The sequence below is a fragment of the Macrosteles quadrilineatus genome, unplaced genomic scaffold, assembly GCF_028750875.1.
Source record: "Macrosteles quadrilineatus isolate MER2022 unplaced genomic scaffold, UCM_ALF_1.0 Scaffold_9__3_contigs__length_116548681, whole genome shotgun sequence".
Taxonomy (NCBI): domain Eukaryota; kingdom Metazoa; phylum Arthropoda; class Insecta; order Hemiptera; family Cicadellidae; genus Macrosteles; species Macrosteles quadrilineatus.
This window is the reverse complement of record NW_026542602.1, coordinates 29,708,650-29,725,059: the sequence shown is the minus strand read 5'-3', so window position 1 is coordinate 29,725,059 and position 16,410 is coordinate 29,708,650. Positions and strand designations below refer to the sequence as shown.

General features: G+C 32.9%; 2 protein-coding genes across 2 annotated transcripts; both read left to right on the top strand.

The window, feature by feature from the left end:
• On the top strand, nt 1–6,729 carry LOC129004437 (uncharacterized). Its single transcript, XM_054433022.1, has 6 exons — nt 1–275; nt 1,885–1,976; nt 3,369–3,513; nt 4,121–4,316; nt 5,753–5,944; nt 6,536–6,729. Exons 1-6 carry the CDS (start codon nt 86–88, stop codon nt 6,726–6,728), a joined length of 1,008 nt encoding a protein of 335 aa, XP_054288997.1. The 5' UTR covers nt 1–85; the 3' UTR covers nt 6,729.
• Nucleotides 6,730–8,578: 1,849 nt separating this feature from the next.
• On the top strand, nt 8,579–13,986 carry LOC129004355 (UMP-CMP kinase 2, mitochondrial-like). Its single transcript, XM_054432920.1, has 6 exons — nt 8,579–8,806; nt 9,291–9,370; nt 10,469–10,598; nt 11,657–11,855; nt 12,116–12,292; nt 13,769–13,986. The coding sequence occupies exons 1-6, from the start codon at nt 8,698–8,700 to the stop codon at nt 13,908–13,910; spliced, it is 837 nt and encodes a 278-aa protein (XP_054288895.1). The 5' UTR covers nt 8,579–8,697; the 3' UTR covers nt 13,911–13,986.
• Nucleotides 13,987–16,410: the final 2,424 nt, after the last annotated feature.

Genomic DNA, 16,410 nt, shown 5'->3' with positions numbered 1-16,410 from the left:
TCAGAAATCCAGATTACGCTTAAATATTCTTTGTAAATATACAGAAATTAGGATCTCTTCTTAACTTTTTTATCTTTAGCCAATAATGTGTTGCCACGAATTTGTTTTAACAACTTTTGTTATTTATAATCATATTGTATACCGCTCTCAAGCTCAAAGTTTAGAGGGTTTCAAAGATGAAAATAATTCAACTCAAGAAAAATCAGAAGCAGAACCTCTACAATTGGATGTATTTTCAGAAGAACAGAACCAACTGGATTCATCTGAAAATTTAAGTGAGTAAAATAACCTTAAAAAGATAAGTTAGATATTTTGCGATGGATCTATCAAAAATATATTATTTAAATCTACATACCAATCAATTTGCAAGTAGATGCTAATGACTTAATGAAACATTACTTACTTACTTACTTACTTACTCCTGTGGCCACACAAATCCCAAGTGATTTTTGGCCTCGCCAACAATGCTCCTCCACTGCTGCCTATCTTCTGCTGCCTCCAAACTTGCTCCTAACCTCCTGAGGTCCTGCCTCACTTGGTCATTCCATCTTAATCTGGGTCGTCCCAGCGGCCGTCGTCCTTCTGGTTGCCCCATCCATACCTTCTTAATCATACTGTTATCATCTCTTCTATATACATGTCCCAGCCATCGTAATCTTCTGCTCTTTACCATTGCTATGATATCTGGGTCATTAAAAAGTTCTCTTAATTCTTGGTTCTTCCTTATCCGCCATTCACCATTGTCATTAATAGGACCAAACACTCTACGTAAGATTTTATTTTCAAAAACTATCAATTTCTTTTCATTTTGCTTTGTAAGTGTCCAGACTTCTGCTCCATATAGTAGAACTGGTTGTATTATTACTTTATACATCTTTATTTTAGTTCTTCTGGTCAGGAGTCTACTTCTAAATAGTTTTGTTAGACTCCAATAGCACCGTTGAGCTGCTGCTAATCTACATTGGATTTCGTCGTCTTGTCTGCTTTCACTTGTTATTGTCACTCCCAGATATTTAAAATTGTCAGTTTTTGTGAATTTAAAATTTAAGACTTCCAAGTATGGTTGGTTATCAGGTAGTCTACTTATCTTCATTATCTTAGTTTTCTCTTCATTTATTTTTAATCCCACTTTTTGTGTTTCAGTGATTAGCTTTTCTACTAGCTCCTTTATATCTTTTTTATTTTCTGCTATTAGTGCCACATCGTCTGCAAATGCTAGAACGTTTGTCTTCCCGCTAATCTTTGCACCTCCCTGAAGACTGCTCACCTCTCTCAGCGCTTCTTCAATGACTATATTAAATAATAATGGGGATAGTGCATCGCCTTGTCTTAGTCCTGAAATATTAAGTAATATGAAACATTAAGTAAATAAAAAGCAAACTATTGTAATTAATGCTTTGCTATAGTTCTAGATATTGTGCTATTGATATTTTATTTTCCTTTATATTATAAATTTAAAAATAAGAAATTCACGTTGTCCTACACCGTTTGATTTTTCGTCTCACATCTCACAGCAAAAATCTGCTTACTTTTTAAATATTAGTCTTTTTGAAATGGAATTTAAAGTAAAATGTCATAAAATCCAGAGAACAGAGTTTAAAGTACACATAGGCACAGGCTTCCATACTTAAACAGCTGTATTTTACGTTTAGAGAAATATTAATTTTATCTAAAGAAAAAAATAATATATTTCATAGTACCTTTAACTATTGATATTCAGTTTCTAATAGTCTATGATAGTACTTAATAGTTAGCCAAATATGCATCAATTAATTTTAAAACTAATTCAAGTGTCAAATACTTCACATGCTGGAAATATAGTTGCCTTAATATTTTTTTAAAATTAATTCAATATTGTACTGTACTTGTGTTTTCTGTTGACAGCACAATCAACAGAAAGTTTGTTTGGAGAGTTAAGAGCAAAGGGCTTATATTACAACTTTCAAAATATTTTACACGATATAAATATTAATAAGGTATGCCTAACTAAGATTGTTCATTTTATAAGATAGACGTTTGGTCATATTGTTGCTAAGTTTTAAAATTTTTATAAAAAACTGAAATAAGTACGTAAGGTTATAAACTGTAAAAGCAAAAGAAAATAATATTCCTGTGGTGACAAACTTTTAAGAGTAAAACCATAGCCTCCTCTAGTAAATAGCCGCAGCGTTGATGTGTGGCAACATTTGAACCCGAGTTTAAATCCCACCAAATTACCAGTATAAAACATTTTTATTATTGTCCTAAGACGATAGGCACAAACTGGGATTTGTTTTGCACATTACTTCAAGCTAGATCTAGGGGTTGCGGCAATATCACTTAGATAAAATCCATTGTTGATTTGGCGTGATTTGAACCCGGGACCTTAGGGACTGATGTTCCGTGCTCTAACCACTAGACCAGCTTGCTCCCCAAATTAGACCCCTCGCCCGTAAAATTCCAGTGGATTTTATCTAAGTGATAATGTTCCTAGGTCTTGCATAGTGTAATGTAAAAAGCTATCCGAGACTAGTGCCTCACGACCTAGGACAAAATAAAACGTCGCACCGGCTAGTCTGTTGCTATTGTAATAACGGTAATAAAAAACATGTAAACATTAACATTTCGCATATGCTTCTTTATAAATTATGTAACAGCTGTTTTGGTTTGCCGGGACAGCAATGTTGCCACTTTTGTTTCTCCACGACTTGTAAGAGGATCGAGGCTATGGTGAAATGCTTCATTTAAAGGAGGTACTTAATGTATCCAGATTGATTTTTTACCTGTAGAGAACATTGTTGAATACGACTCTCTTAAGTTTGCTCCTATTAGCAACCTAGGCTCTCTTTTAGTTCGTATACAGTACCTTGATACTCGATGGGGGCTTAAAAGATATTGCTTACAGTAACGATTCTTGAGTGTAACAGACTACCATAAAATTATATATAAAAATATGTATTTAATCCTTACCGTCTTCGCAATCAGAAATGATACTGCACTGTGGCCGTTTAGGGTATTACTCCACTGCCGGGTGCATAGAAATTTGTCTTTCAGTTTGGCATGCTTAAACATTTAGTGTAAAATAAAACAGAACTCAGATGAACACACTCAGTCTTTAGCACTGTTGGTGAAACACCAAAGGTGAACAGTTTGCAAACTACCCAAGTTGAAAGACATAAATTTATATGCATTCGAGTACCGTTAACGGAACCATTGTTCTTTTGTAAATACAGTTATACAAATCAGAAAATACAGGATGAATATGATAAACAATTTATTTAAAAATAAGACATCCATGATAGATAGCATCCTCCATAATCCAAAGCTGTAGTTTAGATTTGATCTTTTACTGGTGATGTTGAAGTACACCTCTAATGTATCTGTTTTAGTTGAAAACAGGGTTGGTAGACCTGATGCATGTGCATAACAGGTCAGAATGGATTTACAATACAAGGAAAGAGTATCAAGCGAGAGATCGAATACAAAAGAAGAAGAGGATGATATTCATCAATGTAGAATCTGTGTACAACTCAAGTGAGTAGAATGATTAAATATTTCTAAGAAAAAAATTATAAACTATGCAGTATGAAAAACATTAAGTGATATGTTATATAGAATATGCAATATGATTTGTGGTTACATAATTTTAGCAGTTATTTTGTTCTGCTTTGCCAATAGCATGTAAGCAAACAGGTCAAGCGTTTAGCGATGTTTGGGGCAAATAACTGTTGTATTCCTCCATTGTACTGTATTGTAGTTCACTGAATTTGTCCACATTAGATTACATTTTAGATAATACCCATTCTTTTTGGTATTAACATCTGATGGATAGGGTATCGTTCAGTTTAGGCAGGAGTTGAGTCACCAAAAGTACAAGAGGGCGAGAGAGCTCATGTTTTCTTTGCTCAAATTATAATCCAACAATTTTGTCAAATAACAAAACAACAAAAAACAATTTCACTTATATTCTTGTTTAACTACGTCTTACTGTATTACTTTTATTGATTAATTTACTATTAATGTTTATTGTTACTTTATCTTAAATCTTTCATGATTTGCTCTGTTTTCATCTAATGATTAAACTTAAAAATTTATCTATATTATCCATCACTAACTGAGCATATAACTCATGACCTTGCAGAAAGAGAAATGATTACAAAGGCGGTAGCAAGGCGATTGAGAGGTCGACATATGACAACGCCCCCGAAGTTCATGAGGGATATCCGCCTCATCATAGGCACTGGCGCGGCGAGGCGATTGTACTACTCTCTGACTAAATACTCAACAGCCAACCATGTGAGGCAGGTGCTGAGTACTCATGCTGTGGTGCTTGAGAGGTAATGCAAATTCCTTATCTAACAAGAGTTAACAGGTTTGATTCCCAGCATTCCCCAAAATTTATGAAGTTTGGACTGCTTTCTCTTCAATGCATTCTGTGTTCTGCTAACAAAAAAGCATTGGTGTGAATAATCAGAATTTTGTTTATATAAGTAATTGAGTGAAAATTTAAAAACGTACGTTTTCAGGAAAAGCACTTTTAACATTTTTTGTTCCGTTTTTTGAAACTTTTTTGATTATTTTATTTCATTGACATTTGAAGTTTCATAAAATGTCCATGGTAACGCAATATCTTTGGTGATTTTTTATTAATAGAGCATCTTTGATGGAAAACACAAAATAGGCGATTCGCCTATTGGGTCTGATGATGATTGGAGTGTCCAATCGAAATCGATCACCACTTACCAACTTTTACATGTATTTACCGTCTTGTAAGTCAACAGTATAAGTGTAAATATATTATTGCAAGTGTTATTAGACGTATATATTTCTGTATTTTCAGGTAATAAAATTATAATATGCTCCTTTTTTGTAAGTTTAATAAATATTGATGACATAAAAATATGGCTTTATATATTTCAGCATGAATAATTTGTCTAAAAACAGCGTGAAAGTTGGAAAATGTACCCTAGGGACACGTCATGGTCGTGAATTTCGATACTTTAAAAATACAAAAAAAAATACCTAGAACCTATTTAAAACCAAATAAATGTGTGTAACATGTTGCCCCCGTCCCAAAAATTATTAAAGCACATAATAATGAACTAAAAATCCAGTGGTATCTACGAAGTAAAAGGCCAGGGACATGAAAACGTACGTTTTTAAATTTTCACTCAATTCTGTGATACACCTTGATGAAAGTAAAGCCTAAAAACTAAAGATACCCACCATTACCTACCATTTAGTAAAAAGTACCTAAGGCAGCAAGGCCAGTTAACTGGTCATCAGATATCCAACACTCTAGTTTTTTTAATGTACAGTTTGGGATTTTTCTTAGAATAAATCTTACTATAGTTGGAAACAGCACACTAAATGCTGCTGTTTTTCATTTATGGCCCCACAGATTTGCATGTAATGCGCTATGAGCCTGAGGGATAATTGCGCTCCTCTCCACCTACCTTGTGGGGGAATTTTTCTCTTCCTTGTGCCTCCAACAAACTTAAACCCTCATGTGCCCCTGGGCCCGGGCCCACTATTTATTAAAGCAACACTACCACCACTAGCACTACTACTACCACTAAACTACTTGTAGCCCTTTACACAAATCTACAGTATTTTTACTTAAGTTATCTTACAAAACCTGATGCTTTAGAGTCTAGTAACTCCTACAGTTAATCCACATATTTCGTTTGGAATTTACTGGGATTGTTTTGAAAGCATTCTGCATTATTTGAAAAAGTGAAAGATATTTGATATGTAGTCTTTGTTGTTTCAGATACTGGCTTCATCACGCTGCTTTCTCAATCGGCAAACATTTCAACACTACGGAAGAACTCCCACCTCTAGGCCATCCAATTTACAAATGGCCCTCGGACCTTTTAGTTCCAGATGTCCTATTCTTCATAAACGCAACCAAAACTCCTTATGCTCTAGGATTCAACCAACCTTACACTGATTTCACAGACAGGTTGAGTACCAATTATTATTATTGACATAGTAATAACCTTTTTATTTCAAATTTTCTATGTAGCAACACCGTAACAACTTACTTTTGTATCGTGAGTACAACAGTGATGTTTTTTTGTGTACATGGATAGGTTATTCTGTAAGAAATGCTAATGTGGACAAAGTCTCATAGCCACTCTTGAGGTTCACCTATAATTACTTTTAAAGCCATAGCCCAGGAAAACTCAGATGATATATTGAGCTTGAAAACTGTATCGTTCAGCAAATGTGTGGCAAAGAATATGACAAGAATAGTAATAATAAACCAAAAGGTGGAGCAGTAAAAAATCTTAATAACTACTTTGATAAAAATCCAATGGAAAAATACAATTACTTTGGCCTTATTGGCTATGGTACCTCCAATGAGACTTTCTTTCCCAAACAAGCAACTAATCACAAAACAAACTCTGTATTTTACTCTGCACGAGTGTGTGTCGCCTTCTTACAGTAATGAATAATAATACTAGCCTTGTTTACTCACCTTCCTAAAAGTATTCAACATTATTTTAAATATTTTAACATTATTTACTGTAATATAATTTTCCCTTTTCAGGTTAATCGAAGTATACAGAAGGGCCGAGGGGGTCAAAGTGGTTGAATTAAACCCAAACAGGAACTACCCGAACATTGTAAGACAGATAATAAACTATGTGGTGGAAAATTACAGACATCATCCAGACATACATGTACCAGATTTTGATGTTCAGCTCAACGTACAAGCAGTTGATATGTTGAACAATAGATAACATTGCCATAACAATGTATTCTTTAATTTACCTTATATGTTTGAGCGTAGTATGATTCACTAGCCAAAGTATTATGTAAGCTCTTTGACACCCTCTCCAGTTCCAGCTTATTGGTATATGTTATGGACACAGTACCAGTTACCAGAGATATGTAATTTAAAATATCTAAGGTCAAGTGAACTCTGTGAGAGTTAACTTAAAAAAAATTAAAAATTGCAGATCTTTAATTTAAAATAAGCATTGCTCTGCCTTATAAAGGTCAAATGGTCAGTGTAAGATTCATAGTCTGAGTTTCACCCCCACTTGAATTTTTAGCAGTTGAACCTAGTTATAAAGTTAAAACAGGTGTGAATCTTGTTAAGAAAGCCCAGTAAGCGTACTGATATGTGGCTCTTCAGGTGGGAGGGCCCACCTGTATGGGTGGGGGGAAGTTAACAGGATCAGTGAGCTAAGGATATAAAGCTCACAACACATATTTTGCTTCTTTTTACACTTGTGTAGAAACAAATGACACAGAATTTTTGTTACCGTTATTTTGGTTGAATATGAAAATAAAACTAAACAACATTAAGAAAATTATATTGATAAACAAATCGTAAAAAATCCTACCTCAATGGATTATACGATAAACTCTATGTTAAGGAATTGTTTAACTTGAAGGATTTTAATAGCAGTGGATAGTTATACAAGACAGAACTGATAGAAATATCTTATTGGTCTGAACTTACAATACAATTACCATTACCAGTTTGAATTATTAGGTCTTTATAAAATTTACAGATAATAGATAAAAGCACTTATAACAGCTTTTATTTCATTAAAATGTAAATAAAAAGCTAGTCTACATAAAGACTAATTTTTTTGCCAAGCTGCAAAGAGCTCATATACATTGGTGAAAGGCTTCTTTTTAATCTTTATTGTTACAGTCCAATAATACATTTTTCATCATACTGTCCGGAATACAGCCATTTTTAGTTCTCTAAATCATCCACAAAATCATTGTTTTTGGGTAACTTCAAATAGGGAACAGAAACAAATTATCATAAATTTTTCGGTTCGCTAACCTTAAAGTTTGTTTATGGTACATTATAATGTTGTATACAATTTGAAACACTCATTATGAAAACACTGCTATCACTCAATATTTTGAGTTATGATTGTAAACAATAAAATGTAAACATTGATGACGACATTGTATAACTTCAAATTATGTGATCTAATTTTGTAACATTTAGAAGCTAGAAGGTTATTTCTACAGTATCATGAAAATATTTGTTCATCACATGGAGCAAACGTCTCTTTTTGGTACTAAGGCCTAATCATATTTCCTTGTCTATCAAAAAGAAAAAGAGCCACTTTCGCTCCTAGTGATGAAATAGACTATTTGAACAAGCATTAGACAAAGTGATAACACCTCTGACCTCAACATATATGGTTAAATCATAACTTATGTTTGTAGGGAGCACAATCAATAACATTAATTGTTTACAATAGCATTTAATTGACCTACTTACTTATTAAATTACACACAAATATTTATGGTGATGACAGTAATAGTTCTATTTTATTGCTTCAGGTAGATATTATTATAAGTTTCTGAATGTTACGTATAAATTTCTTTAGATGACAATAAGTGAACCAGTGTTTGCATTTTAAAGAGTCAAATTCAGTCGAATATAAATAAAACACATAAAAAGTACAGCACTAAGGCTAGAAATGACATTGTGTTATAGACTACTCTTATTTGTAAACAATTTCAATGTGTCAATTGTACTAAAAACTATTAGTCAGTATAACAATCATTTAGAAAGATCTAGTGAATGTTTGTCTTACATTAACAGCATGCTTAAGACGATTCAGATGGTTTGAATGATAATACATATTTTATTGGTGAGAAGAGCTCTAACAGTCTTCTACATAGTCTGTGTACAAAATGGAGCTGAAATGGGTTTGAGAAAGTTTGTAAATTATGACATTATTTAAAATCGTGAAAGAACTTACTCTAGTAAAATGTATAACAATGATATTCTTCTTGATTGTGAACTTTTTCGCGCCTTCCCACCCTGATGAATTGAAAGGTAGTTAGTTAATAATTTACATTAGGACCATTAATTAATTGAAGTACTCAGGCAGTATAAGTTCAAAAATGTTTTTTTTTTAATTCCGATTTGTTGTTATATTTTTTTCAATGGAGTCTGATTGGTTTGCTAAACACTACAGACAATAACCCCCCTAACAAAGATAAAAGTATTCACCTTCTCCTAAAAATTTACCTTTACTATTCATCATGAATTTCATCTAATCCTCCCATTCAACCCAATGGGTAATTCATTAATTTCTAGCATGTTTTTACTTATTTTCTGATTTATGAATTTACAAATTCAAACTCCCAGAAAACAAGTTTTTAGTGGAATTGTAACATAAAGTAGTAAAATGCCTGCTGAGAGGGACAATTAACATCAAACCCCATCCAACACACAAACTTTTACAATTGACTTCTGTGTATAGTCAATGCTTTTACTGTGCAAGCTAAATTGTTCACGGTATTGTTTTTTTTTACAGAGTTAGGATTCAAGAAAAGTGTTAAGTTTGGAGTTTTTTATTCATTACAAACGATTCTGGATACTCTTGATGAAAAACGAGTAAGTAAACCACACTTTTCTAAGTGATCCTTTGACTTTAACTACAAGTTAACATTTTTTTGAGGTCTAATTATTAATATAACTTATAGTATATATTTGGACATTTATCACCAGGTTTTTGCTACAAATTATTGTTAAAAAACTGTATATTAAGTATATTTAGAATATTTTTACGAATATAGATATTATGAGGCTTTTATTGTAAATGCATGAGACTAATGACAGCAGAGGCATTTATGATAAATAATAATAAGCTTTAGTGATTCAACATTCCAAATTTCTTAAAACATCAATCTTATATACTAAAAAACCTTTGCAAAACTTATGACAGCTAGCCTGACCATAGACTACTATTGGACCAAATTACACGCAGTTGGTACCAAATGAAAGATATTTTCCTGTAGATGTGCAGAATCCCTTTATAAATTAAAATAGGCTCAAAAATAAGCATACAAATTTAATTTTAAATTTAAAAAAAAATACATGGGCCATATGGGTTGCCATGTTGATGACGAAATAATAACACAAACATGTAAGCAGAAAATCAAAACAAATTAAAGAAATTCCAATCACATGTTTTATTTACAGTGTGGGTTGAAAATAGAGAAGTTTGCTCAATACATTATTTTGGTCTAGTTTTCGACCACGAGGCGAGCTCTCGTATACACTTAAATATATTTTTTTAATAATATCATACTACAGACTACTGTATGATAACGAACTGTCTCACAATGAAGGTTAACATTGAAGATTCAAATTTCTTAAAAATTCTTTCTTATTATGATTATTGATTACAAAAAAGTAAATACAGTAGACTACCACTAGGAAGGGGGAAATAATAACATCTACTTGCATTGACCATAATAATATGGATTTTAACTCTGTTTGCAGTTTAACTCACACATTAGACTACAGTCTAAATTATATATATATATTGCTATTATATGACAAAATTTCCCTAATCTGAATTGAATTGAGTTTCAATTGCTTTGGATTTGAAAAAAATTACATTTTTGTATTATTTATTTTTTTACTTTTTAATCTATGTGTGCTTTATAAGTCAGTGTTTATACTTTTATAAACTGAATTCATTTATAGTTCCAAGCTAAGCCGAGAGTACACCAGTTGTTGACGACGTTTGAGCGCCACTGCCGGCCTCAAAGTGACAAACCCCTCACACCGCGGCGACCCTACCCCTTCATTGTCATTGAAGGAGCCCAAAGAACTGGTGAGGATGTATCACATATTGTGTACAGAGCAGCTGGTTGGAGGTAGCTTATAACAGGATTGGAATGTAGACTTTGTGTCCCTAAAAAGTGATTGCAAATACAAAATTAAATATTCAGATGAGTTAGATTAAAGATCTTAGTCTGATTGTTAGAAAAATATCATGAAGAAGAAAGATTTCCTCTCGTCCGGTTGAAAACAATCTTATTGACAGTGATATACTCGTTTTGTCACTTTTTTGTGCATAGAGTAAATTGGTGTTCCTTTTGCTAGATTGGTTGTTTTCCAATTCACAAAAGCTTGCTATTCTCAGAAAAATACATCTTAAAGCAGAATTTCATGACATTATTAAGGTATTAAAACTGTTACCGTATGCTCAAATATACTCAGATTTGGGGACGTGTTGGTCTAATATTGTTGGGTTCAGAATTCTTTTCAGAAGACTTGGGATAAAATCCCACCAATAACCAATAACTTTTAGCTTTTAGCTATTGTGATGATTCTGTGTGAATAGTTGTATTTAGTAAAACACTTTTTTCTATATATCTAATGATGTTATCAAGCCCACCTCTTGCTAGCAATATTTGTTAATAGTATATTTCATAACAAGAGTAGAAAGTGAGTCAGTCCCATGCTTGAAGTGCGAGATTTATCGAGCACTTTATTTGGTCGAGAATATGTATAGACCCACTTTCACTCGTGTTTTGAAAGTTGCTTTTCGCTACACTACAAAGACTAATATTATTTTCTTAATTAAAACAGACATTGGATATTTCTTTATTTTACGTTATGCCTTCAGTTTAAAGTTACCGTAATATTTACTTTGGTTGTATGGTTTTGGTTGTTGAAAATTGAAACATTTGACAAAACAATAACAAATCTTTGTTTGTTTACGTCGACAAAATCCAAAAAAGATAGTAAAAATTACTTTCACATAGTAAACATTTTTTTTTTGCGTAACTGGAAATGTAGGCCTACTCACTCCCTGTAAAACAACAGTTCATGTTATAGTTTTAGTTATGATGTTAATACATTGTACCAAAACAATTTAATTTCCAGGTAGACGGATCCTAGGCAAAACACTTGCCAAAAGTATCGGTGCCAAAGTCGTAGGAGGAGTTCCTAGATGTATGATAAAACTGAGGCATGAGTTTGAAGACGAGAGTGATTTAAAAAGATTATTCTTCGGGCTTTGCAACTACGTTACGGCGTTCAATGTACGACACATGTTAGAACATATGCCCGTAGTGCTGATTGGGTGAGTAGCTTTGGTGTAAGAAAATTATTGTTATAGCTTAAGTCAGTAGTTTGTTTACTATTCAAAACTGGGCCCAGCTCTCCTTCATAGTTGAATTTCTAACAAATTGTCCTTGGTCATTAAAAACTACTCAGGTGTCCTACTTTATCCAACACATACAATTAGGTGGAAAAATTCCCAGAAGCGCCTACATCTTAGTTGGCATTACATTTCTATTTTGTTATAAATGGTTCACTCTACAACTGGTAATCCTTCCACAGATACTGGATGGACCAAGCAACCTTCAACATAGCAAAAGAGTGTGCTGAAGAGCTTCCTCCTTCATCCTCCTTTATCTACCAGTTCCCAGCTGATCTGCTCAAACCCGATCTGGTGTTCTACTTGAACACTCCCAGGGAGGAAACAGCTAACTTTGCAGATCTGGAGTTCAACAAAAGGTGAAACAAAACGTCTTGTTTTGATTGAAATTCATAACAGAGTAATTTTGTACAGTAGTCTTTGTTATTTTGCTTTTGTTACTTTTATGAGATGGAAACACAACCAAGACGAGTTTTAACTCAAATATCAGGCGTATAGGATGAGTGATATTTGTTGTGTAGCTTGTAGCTGTGTTGCTAAGATCAACTGTTTTTTTTTTTATTGCTTAATGAACTGGGGCAGCTGGGTCTAGTTTTCCACCAAAATAGCTTCTTACATCAGGATCAAACCTTCTGATAGCTTAGATTGAGGATAGACTACCCACTGAACTACCCAACCATATAACCAATGCTGTGACTCAACAAATTATTTTACTGGCTGGGTAGCAAAGGAGATTACAGTATATCTGAATATTACCAGTTCAACTCTAGAGAAGATTAGTTCTAGACACAATTTCCATTTTCCATTTGGTCATTTATTAATTAACTTATAATCAAGCCAGGGATTAGCAATAGCACCCTGAGCATTAAACAGCTTTTGCTCCCCAGAAAGGGAGGTCCTTTTCCTATCCCCCCCCTCCCCCCAAGAAGGGAGGTCAGCGGCCCTTCCCTAAAAACTTTTGAAATGATAGTAACTGAACTCGAGTTTGCACACTACAGTTTTAATATACAGTTTTATTTATTTTTTTATTTTTTTTTTTTTTATTTAAGGCCCGTACAAATTTGACGCTATTGGCTATAGAATCAGATTCAAAATAATCATGTTTGGCCAAAAACAAAAAATAGCCGGTAACTCTTATTGAAATATATATGGGTGGTTCATGGTTCCCACACAGGTGATCCATGAGTGTGGGGAACAAATTACCATCAGCCACTAAAAGATAGTCTGATCACCTATGTAGCTATACTCAGTTCACAAAATGTAGGTGGTTTGAGGGGAAGCGATTCTATCCCATCCACCTCATCCCAACTTTGAAACAACAGCCTACAGCTGATCAGCTCATGTATAGCTAAACAAGTGGTAGGGGAACGAAGGCAACCTTCCCCTTAAAGCCCCTTATTTTTTGTGAACGTACTATATAACATAATACAACTATTCAACTTACTTAGATTATTAAAAAACAGAAAAATCTCATCAGGGATCAACAATTGAATAGTTTAATAATTCAAAATATTAATAAAGGAAATATTTAAAAAAATCCATACCTAATAATTTTCAGCAATTTCACAAATTAACCAAAAGATTCCAATGATACTGAATCCATTCATACAACCATTACACATTAGTCTACAGAGACAAACTTATTTTCCAAACATACATAATTAGCCCCGCAGTAGTTGACTTGCTACAAAAATAAACTGAAGGTCCAAAAAATATGTGAACGCAAAAGTATCATGGTAATCGGATCGCCTTTAAAATGAAAATATAGGTAGTATTTGTCACCTATTTAAATATTTATATACATATACAGTAATGGATTTATGCTGCTGTTCCAGGATAATGGAGGTGTACCGGATGCTGCGAGAACCCAGTGTTGTTGAAGTCCAGAGTAAATATGTCACTGATGAATTTATCAACGAACTTAGAACTATTATTAGAGATAAGTTACAAAATAAGTTTCCTCATTTGATTTTGTGATGTTTGAAATTTTGAAGACTGTGTAAATCCATCATGTATTGCATATATTATAAGGTATATAAATACTTAAGTTTTTGGTATGTCTTTGATTTTACCTTGCAAAATGATCCAAATTTTGTTGGTTTTTAAAACGTTTTTATTAGCTTGCTTTCTTGTCTGTTCAATACAAATTTTGCAATCAATTTTAACTAACTTCCCGATGAGCTAGAGACTTGAAACTTGAAACATAGCTCACAAATTGATGACAATGCAATATCAAATCATTTTATTTTCATATTTCCCTTGGGCTACGCCCCGTGGGCTTCCAAATTTTCAATGTTTACATTTTGGAGGAATGTAAATAGTCAATTATATCAATTGAAGTCAGCTGTAAACACTTTAATTTGACAGTTTGTTCAAAGCGCAGAGGTTAAGAGGTGTAGGTTCTGCTCTTAAGAGATTCTAAAAATATAAACACATATTTCAAATTAAAGAAAAATTATCTGATTACAGATAAAAAGGTTTCGGTTGTGTATTAATAGGCCATATAAATAGATTTAACATATTGAAGACAAAATTTATAAACACATTTTTTTTTTAAACACCACGTTTTTAAACACACAAAAAAGTAGAACATAGTTTATAAATATGTGGAGAGAATAAATAATTGTAAGATTTAAAACGAAAAACGTTGGGTGCATGCAATAGATAATAATAAAAAGTAAATTAGCTATTTCATGTGCCCAACGTTTTTTGTTTTAAATCTTACAAGTATTTATGCTCTCCACATATTTATACATTATTTTATACTTTTGGTGTGTTATTTAAAAACCTGGTACTGTATTTTTTAAAAGTTTTGTTTTTAATTATAAGTTATTTTCTTTTCTTATATATATTACTGGTTAGTACAGGGTGGCCCAAAAAAAGGTACTCATCATTTCACAGCAATTAATCTATAAGTATAAAAGAGGATGTTTGTATATATATATATATTTGTTTGGCAGTGATAAACTCAGACACCGCTGAATTGATTGCCACGAAACTTGGTACATACGTGTAGAATTTCATGGAATAGGTTTATACACCATCAATTTCGTGATCCGTCCAATCGGCTCCGCCCCAGTGGCTCTGGAGTTTCCCATGTTAACCTTATGAGAAATGGAATTAATAAATCTTAACAGCTGTTTCAATTAAACAAGTTGGTTCTGTTCTATGATGTTCAATAGCATTAAAGTTACAAGGATTACCCACAGGGTGCAGCACTATTATTTCTTTTACATTTATGACAACAGCTAATTTGCAACCAAAAGGTGAGTGAGCATAGCGAACGAACTTCAACCTGGAGGCGAGTTAGCGTAGCGAACGAGCTAACCTGAAGGAAAGTGAGCGCAGCGAACGAGCTCCAACCTAAAGGTGAGTGAGCGTAGCAAAAGAGCTCCAACATAAAGTTGAGTGAGCGTAGCGAACGAACTTCAACCAGGACGTGATTGAGCCATGCGAACGAGATCATCTTGAAAATTAAGAAGTTAAACGGGGCAAAGCCCGCGGGTTACAGCTAGTTATTATTTATTAGCTGAACAAACTTACTCCATAAACTAAGTATTCTACATGTTTCCGCCATTGTTTATTTATTACATATTCCATTCATCTTTGATGTTTTCAACCATTACTGAACATTGTTGTGGAGTGATGTCCATCAAAACAGAAGTTAAGTTAAAGCTGCACTTTGGATAAGTACCTTTTTTAGGCCACCCTGTATTTAGATTTACAATTAGTATTTGAATTTTTAACAATATTCAATCAGCAGTTCAAGGAAGCAGCAATAACTAAAAACTATCTTTTAGTAAAATATTAATAAAAGTTACCTATTTGGCTAAACCTTAGGTTTGCAATCTCAAGTTAATACTTTGAACAAATCAATATCATCATGATTTTCCTTAATTTAAATGCATGTTATGACACCTATTTAAAACACTAATGGATTTTATTCCATTAAACGTTGTTAACTGGTTTTTAAAATATTTTCCCCCTTTTGATGAATAGAATTTCACTTGCAGTTTCTAATTATTTTTGATAATTTCAGCAAAGTGGTTTGGGATTTCTGTAAAAGATTTTAGAAAGTTGTGTTTAAGAATAGGAAAGCTCATCTCCTAATTGCTAATCTCTTAAAAATCCTATCAGTACCCAGAGTTGATTATTGAATTATGCCTTTTTCACGACTATAATAATTGCGGTGGTATTGTATTCAAAATTAAATAATTGGTAACACTTTAATATTATATAAAGCTATTTTATTTCTCAATGAAATATTTTACCTACCTGAAGTGTGTGTAATTAAATCATTTTAAGAAAGAAATTTTCAAAATTTCATAAAAAACTAACTGGTAATATTAAGTTTTGAAAATAAACCTAGTACTAATCTCACAAAATATTTTCTATGTTTCTTCGGGTCATAATAATGTATGGAGAACAAATTCCAACACAACAAAAATATAATTGTAACTTTCAAGCACCAAATTAG

Bases quoted from the DNA above. Each gene is read 5' to 3' on its own strand.
- LOC129004437 (XM_054433022.1), top strand. From the start codon at position 86: ATGTGTTGCCACGAATTTGTTTTAACAACTTTTGTTATTTATAATCAT. The intron at 1,977-3,368 runs GTATGCCTAACT...TATCTGTTTTAG, and splicing joins ACGATATAAATATTAATAAG to TTGAAAACAGGGTTGGTAGA. The intron at 3,514-4,120 runs GTGAGTAGAATG...ATGACCTTGCAG, and splicing joins AGAATCTGTGTACAACTCAA to AAAGAGAAATGATTACAAAG.
- LOC129004355 (XM_054432920.1), top strand. From the start codon at position 8,698: ATGACATTATTTAAAATCGTGAAAGAACTTACTCTAGTAAAATGTATA. The intron at 10,599-11,656 runs GTGAGGATGTAT...TTTAATTTCCAG, and splicing joins TGAAGGAGCCCAAAGAACTG to GTAGACGGATCCTAGGCAAA. The intron at 11,856-12,115 runs GTGAGTAGCTTT...ATCCTTCCACAG, and splicing joins ATGCCCGTAGTGCTGATTGG to ATACTGGATGGACCAAGCAA.